General features: G+C 35.5%; 1 protein-coding gene across 5 annotated transcripts; it reads right to left on the reverse strand.

Annotated features, from left to right (window-relative positions):
- Positions 1-673: 673 nt before the first annotated feature.
- On the reverse strand, positions 674-8404 carry LOC106452472 (probable serine/threonine-protein kinase At1g09600). 5 transcript variants are annotated; one of them, XM_013894603.3, is made up of 12 exons: positions 8066-8404; positions 7855-7936; positions 7670-7777; positions 7446-7568; positions 6308-6384; positions 3686-4523; positions 3322-3606; positions 2467-2784; positions 1845-2072; positions 1660-1760; positions 1204-1579; positions 674-1135 (listed from the first exon to the last, which is right to left on the reverse strand). In XM_013894603.3, the coding sequence occupies exons 6-12, from the start codon at positions 4139-4141 to the stop codon at positions 947-949; spliced, it is 1953 nt and encodes a 650-aa protein (XP_013750057.1). In that variant the 5' UTR covers positions 4142-4523; positions 6308-6384; positions 7446-7568; positions 7670-7777; positions 7855-7936; positions 8066-8404; the 3' UTR covers positions 674-946. The 5 variants fall into 5 exon arrangements, with proteins under 5 accessions (XP_013750057.1, XP_013750058.1, XP_022551852.1 ...); XM_013894604.3 differs by lacking the exon at positions 6308-6384; XM_022696131.2 differs by lacking the exon at positions 6308-6384 and having other exon boundaries at positions 3686-4527.
- Between the last annotated feature and the right edge of the window lie 1607 nt (positions 8405-10011).

Below are 10011 nucleotides of genomic sequence, written 5' to 3' on the forward strand. Positions count from 1 at the left end.
TCTTATGATTTACAATTATTTTCATATGATTTTGTACTATAATATGTCAATTATTATAATTTATAAAAAACTTATTCATTATTTATTATTATTATTATTATTATAAACCTACAACCTTTTAACTTAATTAGAATTCACAACCTTTAGAATTAATTGAGATTCTTATTATTAATAGATATTATAATCTTTTAAATGGTATATAAGATAATCACCACGGTACTAGAAAGCGTAGAGCCAAAGCACCGCCTAAGCCGCCGCCTAGAACAATTACCTAATTTAAAGAAAAACTAATACTTATATTTGATTTTGAAATTTTATTAAACTTTGCAAAAAAAGAAGAAGATGGAAACATGTTAGAAACATATATCCAAATATAAAAATATAAGAATAATTTTATAAAAATTAATGATTAAAAACATATGCAAGATTTCGTATGAAAAAACTATTCTGCACAAAAATAATTTATAATATTAGTTTAATATTTACATATTTTTATTATCTCTATTTTAATACTATTAGTTGTAGACTTATATAAAATAAAAATATAATTTTATATTTCTTACCTATTTATGATTTTAGCTTTTTAGAAAGAAAACGAGATTCCAAAAGTTTTGGAAACTAGATTCAGAAAGTTTCCACAAGTTTCTGATTCTGAAGCTGGAAACGTATGATAGATAAAAACCTAGTAAAATACAAAATAAATTAAAGATCCTAAGAGAATTGAATACTAATACATGTTGCTTGACTCTCCACTCAGTATGAGACCTTGTGTGTATGTACAAAATGAAGTTTGACAATATTGTGTGGTCAATCTCGTTGGCCTAAGATAACAAAGCTCACTATACATTGCATCAATCCCTTGCTTCACGCACAAAAGGGGCAAAACATGTGCAATATTGTTTGAATTTTTTTCTTCTTGTTCCTTTTTCTCTCGCTCTCTCTTTAGCTACCGAGCATCTGTTCCCGTGTAACGCTGCTGCTGCCTTGTTTTATTAGATGCAGAATTTTCGACACGGGCTTTGCGGACAGCTTGTTGGATCTGCTTCTCGTGCTCTTTGAGCATTTCTTCAAGATTTCCACCAGGAGGCATCAACGGTCCTGAGTAATGGATTCTGTTCTTCCTTGGTGCGTTTCCCTGGCACACACGAAAAGGTTAAGGTACGCAACATAAACTAGAGTGGGTAAAGCAAGAAAGAGGCTTACGGTTGAGTAATCTCTTTTGGAAGCTCTCCTACAAGAGTCACCAGACACGTTTCCTGTTTGCGATATCCTAGACTTCAGCTCCGCATTAGTTTTCCTTTTGATGCTCCCACCACCTATGTTCCATTCTGAATTAGCAACACTTGGATGAACCATAGAAGAAGCATGAACGTAACCATTCTGCTGGATCCCTCTTCTTGGTGGTTCAATCCTAAACCCGGTGCCACCTTCCTCGTCTGTTTTGAACTTATGGCTGATGCATGTGACCTTAGACTGCCCTCTGGCCATAAGCTCAGGTGTCTGGGTACTTTTAAGATCTTTTGGTCGTCCTCTTGTCACAGTCTCTCCTCCTCTTCTCTTGTTATCCTCTGCCCTTAGTCTGCCACAAAACGATTCATGAGTAAAACCCTAAGCCCTAAGCCCTAGAATGAGAGAACAGTGGATCAAAAGATTCCTTACTTTCTTTCTTCTTCGTTGCGAAGCTTAGCGTCAAGTTCCTTGCTTGGTGGGTATCTAGGCAAGCTTGATGGAATAGCTGGGAGGGGCTCCGTGTTGAAAAACTGAAGAGAAGAAAACCTGATCATGAGAATGAGTCTAATAACTTGTCCAAGAAACATGCTCTAGGGTTAGTTTCAATATATTACTTCGCTTCTCAAGGATGAAACAGCTGATCCACGTTTCTCAGGTTCTATTTCCAGTAGCTTATTGATGAGGGTCATAGCTGATGCAGGGAAATGACTAAAGGTTTCAGCAAGAACAGGTTTGTAAGGGTGACTAGGTTTAAAGATTGTTGCAAGTGGCAGAGTTGCTCTTCTCCAGTAATCTTCTGAGGGTGAACCACATAGCTTAAAGATCTTATGCATCTGCTCCACCTGAGAAGCAAAGAAGATAAGTATCTCACCTGACGTTTTCTATAAGATAAAGGCTCTGAATAAATCTGAATAGAGAGTGTTCTGGATTATAAAATCAGTGCTAAAAATATGTTCCTAGATAAGCTTAAAAATAGTTTTACAACAGAGCAACGTTTTGGCTAAATCTAAACTATAAGAACCAAAGTCACATTCATTGTAAGAAATGTTTTTTTTTTTTGTTTGAATAAATTTAACATTCTTTCAAAAATAATATATTCCTAAAGGATCCAAGCGGTCAAAGGTTCAAAGTTATGAGAGGTCTGCTCACTGGCCTACGGGCGTACGGGTCCATAACCTCCTAATCATTAAAAAATGTTATTAAGAAACTAAAACATGTATAAGAGAGTTAGATTACTTCTGTGCGTCCTGGCATAATAGGCTTTCCGGCAAAGAGCTCAGCGAGAATGCAGCCGGCACTCCACAGGTCTATAGCTGGTCCATACTCAGTGACACCGAGCAACAGCTCAGGCGCTCTGTACCATAAGGTTACAACTCGGCTTGTCAGCTGCATATCTCCATTACCACGGTAAAAATTTGCCAATCCGAAGTCACCAATTTTCAAAACACCTTCGTTGTTAATCAAGAGATTAGATCCCTTGATATCACGGTGGAGGATTCCTCGTCTGTGGCAATGTTCAAGACCACGAAACAGCTGTTGCATATAGCACTTGATCTGAAAATAAAGTAAGACTCAAGTAAATACTTTATGTTAAGTTTCATCAGTTTCCAATTTAAAATTAATTGGGGATGAGGGAATTGATTGCTATAGGAAAAGTGGTGGTGCTAATAGTGACACGTCATCTCAACACGTCATCAAGATGGTGCAATTAGAGTTGATATAAGCTTGAGAAAACAGAAGTTAGAATATCGAATATAGTCAAGAAAATTTGTTATCTTATTCATTAATCACCATTGATTCCTCATCTCTGCTCTAGAGTGTTTCTACATGTATCTCTTGGCGAGTGAGAGTCAATTCTTTGTGTAAACATTGGATTGAATCAAATACGAGTTACTGTTCATCATCATCTTCTTCCCATTACGTTTTACTGTATCATTGATCCAAATCCTTTATATATTATTTATGTCCGTTCCATCAAAACTCTCGATGTGAGAGTTTACATTCTTAAACATTCTTTAGAGATTAAGAATCTCAGTATTCTCTTCTCATGTTCCAAAATTTCAAGTCTATTGCAAAACAAATATGTAATACCTGAGATTCAGAGAATTTGATTCCAGGAGTTGCGGCTAGACCTGCGAGATCGTGCTCCATGTACTCAAAAACAAGGTAGAGACTACTTGAGAGTCTAGAGGTGACTAGACCTTCAAGCTTCATAACATTGGGGTGATCAAGCTTACGAAGAATGAGAATCTCCCTAGCCATAAACCGGACACTCTCTGGGTCCATATTCACAAACCGAACTTTCTTCATCGCCACGATCTTTCCCGTTTCCAGGTCTCTGGCTTTGTACACGCTGCTGTAAGTCCCCTGTCCAATCTGTAAACATAAACTGCTATTTTAGGTCAAAAAGATCATTTCTTGCATTACAAGGAACAAGGAAAAGTGATGAACTTACTTTGTCTAACTTCTCATAAGAATCTGCGCAGCGAGGAACCCATCCTTTGATAGCTTCTCCAGCTACAGAAGCCAACCAAGACGGCCATTCTCCGCTAGTGGGTTCCGTTTTAGTTCCAATCAAACGCCCTGGCTGCTGTTGCTGTTTCACTGCCGGCATAGCCGTGACTCTTCTGGTGGGGTTCCTGGTCGGAGCTCCCACAGTAACCGCTTTCTTGGTGCTGCTTCGATCAGATGATGTGGAGGGACGACGCACCACTGGATAACCATTAGCCACGACGGTTATGGAAGCTGCAGAAGTCTGACGTCTGAAAGATCCTACTTCCTTTTTGGATAAAGAGGACGAGGAAGACGGAGGATGAGGCATAAGATGCATGATGGAATTGCTTGAATCCATTAGCTCATTATTGGCAACGGCGGCGTTTGAAGAACGCGCGGTGGCGCAAATGCAACCCATTACAAACAAACAATCATTCAAACACCGAAGTAATATATGGAAACAAAAACAAACTTAGTTTTGCCCATTTACTTTATCTACTTCTCGGAGACCAAAACTCTTTTTCTTCTCGTCTCTCTCACGTTTTGTTGCGATAGATAAGTGGAACGTGCGTGCCACTCAATGTTTTTTTTTTGTCAACTCGATAACCTGACACTTCACGTCTTAACTAAGTCTCATTAATTTTGTCCAATGGGCCCATTTCCATTTGCAAAGCCCGAAAAATGTTGATGTGACAACTATTTCTGCTGTGTCACATCAACATTTTTCGTCGCCTTGTTCTTCTGGTGTCAACCAGTAATATATAACATGAGCAAGTGAAATGTCGCTGTATGGCTGCCGCCTGCCTTAGACAAGACAAACAAAAAACAATCATAAACTTTTGTCGTGATATGTTTTAAACTTTGGATTTGCGTGTACAAGTGTTTTGGATTTCGGCCTGTCAAGTACTAGAAAGACATCGTTATTAATCTTAGACCTTGCAATTTAGATATTTCATACCAGACATTTCAGAATATTAGCTTAAAACTTTTCAAATATTTGGAGCTCTAATTTTATGTGGTCAAAAGTAGGACTGAGTTTCAAATCTGATCACAATATTATTATTTTTATCTAGAATAGGTGACGTAATAAATTGCAAATAGCTAGTAAAAATGATTACGAGAATAACTCAATTCACTTTAACAATATCTAAGTTGCCAGCTTCCATATGAAAATTGGAATTTTTTTGAATTTTAATGATTTAAGGTGAACTAGAAAAACTGTTATGGTACTATAATGTAATTTATCTAAGATTATAGGACTTAAATACTTGTATTTTTTTGACTTAAATATTTCTATTTTCTAACTAAAAGTTATCAAAAAATTTAAAGTCACTAAAATATTCATTCTTCACATGTATAATAATACTAGATTCTGATATTTTTTAAAAGTTAAGTTTGAAAAACACATAGTTTGTCAATTTAATACAAATCAATTTTTTTTTTTTGACAGCAAACGGCTATTCTATTACTCAAACTTGAGGTGTTCTGGGTAACCAGACCGGAATAAAACAACCAACATAACATAAAGGTCTATGAAAAGAACGTGCATTCCTAGCTAACGAATCAGCAATCGCATTTTGTGTCCTTGGGAGATAACTGATCTTGAAGTCCGAAAAACACATCAATTTAAATACACCCTTTTGGAGATTTTGATATATTTATTTGTATACAGATAGATCATATTTTCTCAAGAACTTGGGGGGGGGGGGGGGGGGCTTATTGTATTAGGGGTTTAATCAAATTTTGGTTTTTCTTCAAATCCTCCCTTATTGGATATGGTATTTATAAAAGTTCTAACAAATCCATGGTTATTGGAAATAATATTTGTAAAAATCCTATCAAAACTCTCCTTATTGGAAAATATGGATTTGCACTGGCTGCCATGTTTGTGGAGATTTGCGGAGGTACAGAGACGTTTGTACTTACGACGCCTTAGAGATTTGCGGGGTGCAGTGTGGACTACTGTGCTAGCGACGCCTGTAAAGTATATATATTTATATCCTTATGAGGAAATGTGATATGCTATTATCGCATTGGTTGTATCATGTCTAGTCCACTAGACATATGTGATTGTTCTGTGTGGTGTAATAGGCACCGTGATTGTCTCATGCTAGAGCTAGGCCTACATAGTTGTAGTGCTATGAACTGAGTCAGTGGTTTGCGGTTTAGCATCCCATACCTCACTGGGCGATTCCCCTGTCGCTCACCCCTCCTTATTTCTCCCTTTCAGGTGAGACCGACGAGCAGGAGTGATTTTTCGGACCGGTGCTATTGGGCTTTTGGGATTCTATCGTTTTATCGCTTTTATCGTTATCGGGTCTCTAGGCCTTTGGACTTTTATCGTTTATGGTATTTCGTATTTTGGATTCTCGGTTTATGTCGTACCTTATGTTTCAGATTTTATTTTATATTATGGAATTCATGCGTGGATGTGGACTTTCAAATATTTATATATGGATATTTCAGATATTTGTATTTATCGAAATATTTTTACTATTTCGAAAGTGACGGATGTCACATTTTGGTATCAGAACTATTTATTTATCGTAACATTTTATTATGTAAATCGGGGTGTCACACTTACATGGTGGATCTTTCTTTCCGAATCCTTCTGAGTTTGACTAAAAGACAGAAAGTTCGACTCTGTCACGTTCAGACGTTCTGCAAACGAACAAAAAGATATAAAGATATGGGAGGGCTTTTGTAGTCGATCTTCTTTATCGGTACACAAATTAAACACGAACTGCAAAGATTCCTCACGCACAGAATCTCCCTCACTTTTGAGCAACCTAATTTGAAGGCAATCAACTATCCTCCTTCACTATCTACACCAATCCTTTGTTGATATGCTTTGCCCTCTTGCCGATATACTTTAAATTTGGTATAACTTGCAGCTTTCAATTTAGTTATTTTTATCACTAAAATTTTCAAACCAAAGTACTTATACTTGCATATTTAATATTTTTATAATACTAATGTAATCCAAAAATATATTCAGCTTTTAATAATAAAATATTTATTTTTATTTATGGACGTAAGCAATTTGATGAATCATATTAAAATTTTGTGTTGTTTTACCTTTTATTTCGCATTTGTTATAATACTTTTTTTCTTTTTGTATTGTAGTTCGCACACGCCGTATAGTTGATCATAATTTACAATAACATTATTTCAAAAAATATCCTACACATGCCCATCATACTGATATTGAGATGTTTAAAATTATTTATTGCTTAGAGAAATGTTTATTGAAAAAGTATGGCCAGTGCATGATTTTTTTTAAAAGGTAGTATATTCCTTAGGTGCGATTGGTAATAGAAAGCTGCGAACATATTTTAGCAGGAAGAAAAGAGCCGTAGACAAAAAAAAGGAATCTCATATAAAGAGGTAAAAACCCAAACAAGGACAAACCAGACATCTCTAAGAGCATCATTATCCTTCTCTTATTTAATTTTTAATACTATTTAAGTAATAAATTTGGTTAAGAGATTTAATTAAAAACTTTCAACTTTTATGTATTCCATTGCAAGTATTTTATTTAAAGGTTCTTAAAAAAAATTATGATAAAACAACGCATCAATGAAAATAAGCTTTGGTATATCTTCACAATGCAACTAATGACACACCATAGTCAATAACAAAAACAATAAAAGAAGAACATGAAACATGAAACAGAACAACAACTCATTAATACACAGAGAAGCTTATACAGAGAAGCTTACCTGGTCTAGTACATCGTTTTTGTTGGTTGGTGTTTTGTATTTGAGGATTATATGCAAACTGTGCAGAGAAGAAGCGAAGAGGAAGAAAGTTTTTGAAACCATCACTGGCCTCAAACCTTCCGCCTTTAAAAATCAAAAAACATATATCAAAATGTTCAAATAGCTTACACATTCTTAATCTCAGCTTAAAAAAGACAAAGGCTTTACAGAAACTAAACACATACCTGGAAAGGACTGACACGGACGACTTGTTCACCAATAAGAGAGTTGACGGTGGATGATTTTCCTACACCGCCTTTTCCCATAACAACAACTGTCAATGAGTTCATGTCCTGCAATCATAAAACAACCTAATCACAACGAAGAAACTGACTTTAGTTTCAATGAAATAGGGAAGAAAAGAAGAAACCTTTTGCTTCAATTTGGCGAAGAATTCAATCAATTTGGAAATTGCTGAAACCCAACCCATTCACGGACAAGAGATCCCATCACTGCAAAACCCTTATCCAGAACAAGAGTAAGAGAATTTGAAGTTATGTTTTGTATATAGCGCTAAGCTTAGAGATGAAGATGATAGATAATAAACGTAGAAAGCGATAAACATTTTCGAAGAAACGTACCGTTTGTATTGTTGTGAAGCTTTCTGAGGTTTAGGAGAAGAAGAAGAAGCTCAACCAAAATTCTATGCGAGAAGGAGAAGATGAAGGCGAAAAACAGAAGGAGGAGAAGATGAAGGCGAAGAAGAGAAGGAGACCAGGCGAAGTCGCAAGAGACGTATCTTCTAACTCATAAATTAGATCCGTCCCTTAAGTTAATACCTATTTTTATTTTTCTTTTAATTACTAATATCCTTAAAAACTCAATTAAGAGCCTGCAATAATAATGCTCTTAAGACATAGTGTGAGTTGTTACTAAAGTATGTTACTTTCTCCATTTGTTGGGTAATGCTACCAGACCAAAGTGAGAGAGAGCGCAAGAGAATAGCTAAAATGCATCTGTCCGCACTTTTTTAAGTGGACACATTTATTTAAGTGGGCCTCTATAATAGAAACGAACCAATGGACTTTACACCGTTGTAGGCCAGAATGGGGTTTTGTAAAAGGCCCATACCTTTGTCTGAAAATATTAACCACGAAAAAAGGAACTTAGTGATATAAATGACTATTACATTTTATGATCTGAGTTTGGAATGTCTTCCGAGAAGGAGACTGGAAGGTCCCCACAATAAGCAATCAGCCCAGCATGTTTATTTGCATTGATCCCGGAAATCTTGGTACTCTAGAGTCACGGATAAAGGTAAAGTGGACTACCATGTATGACCTACAGTTCTTTTTAGTGGCGTCTCGGTTAAGAACGGCGATGATCTCAGAAATAACCATATCATATGTTACTAGGTTACCATATAAACTGTATAAACTAATGTCAAAGTTCAAAATGACCAATTAACAGTAACTTTGTTCACAGTATAAATCAAACCGATGACACATGGATTTATGCCGTGCCCCGAATGTTTTATTTCTAAGTGTTGGAACTCGTTTTTGACAAAGTGGTGTGGCCCATTTTTCCGATGGGTTTTTCGACGGAGACGTCTATCGGAAGGACCGGAATTTGGGCACGATGTAATCGTCACCGTGAACACTATGAGATAGTGTATTTGTTGGTCAAAATCGGAGTTGTATTGAATGAGAAATGGAGGTCCAAAGTGAATGGCATACAAAGCTTGCAAAGCTTTTAGTTTAGCAAATGAGTCACTTTGGATATTTGAGTTTGAATTTAGATTTAATAAGTTGATTAGACTTAAATGTCAATTAATTTGTTTTAAATCTTATTCATAAAATATTTTGTATTTAGTTTTTTTTTTTTATCAAATTTTTTTTTTGATCAAATATTTTGTATTTAGTTAAATATAAAAATATAAACCCATGACATAGAATATTGTTCAGTTTGATTTAGTCAAGAAGAATAATAAATGTCTTTGTAAACTGACGTTAATTTGGTCATGGAGAAGTTACTCTCCTTAATGCTAATTAACTTGTCAAGTAATGCTCCATCAATACACATTATACGTTTACACTTTGTGAAGGTATAAACAAGTTGTGTGTGTTCTCATTTTGTAGAGATATACGAACAAGGATAATAAAAAAAAGAATTCTCCCACTTGAATATTTGATTCTTTATTTTTGTGTCTTCTCTTTTTCCGAGTCCGAGAGTATATACGAAACTAGTTTCGCCAGGCTTCTGATAAAGTGACGCAAATCAGAAGATTTTTTGCAGTTGTATCCTGGACTCATTACGTTATTGAACCGTCGCACTACGGGAAGTATTTTGAGTTAAGGAAAAAGATAATATCTCGACTCTGCAGTTGTATCATCCTTTTCTTAATCTTTGGTATAATTTTATCAATTTTATTCTTTATAATATTTAGTTCTCCGTAGTTTATATAACACGGTTCTATCACTAAGTTACCACTAATTAACTTTTTATTTTTAATGAGTGAATCTATTTTTTCTTTGGAAGAGATCTAAATCATATAACACTCTCTTTTATAAAGCACACCTCTCTCAAC

The sequence above is a fragment of the Brassica napus genome, chromosome C2 (assembly GCF_020379485.1).
Source record: "Brassica napus cultivar Da-Ae chromosome C2, Da-Ae, whole genome shotgun sequence".
NCBI classification, from domain to species: Eukaryota; Viridiplantae; Streptophyta; class Magnoliopsida; order Brassicales; family Brassicaceae; genus Brassica; species Brassica napus.

Bases quoted from the DNA above. Each gene is read 5' to 3' on its own strand.
- LOC106452472 (XM_013894604.3), bottom strand. From the start codon at position 4,141: ATGGGTTGCATTTGCGCCACCGCGCGTTCTTCAAACGCCGCCGTTGCC. The intron at 3,607-3,685 runs GTAAGTTCATCA...TTATGTTTACAG, and splicing joins CTTATGAGAAGTTAGACAAA to ATTGGACAGGGGACTTACAG. The intron at 2,785-3,321 runs GTATTACATATT...CTTTATTTTCAG, and splicing joins TCAAATTCTCTGAATCTCAG to ATCAAGTGCTATATGCAACA.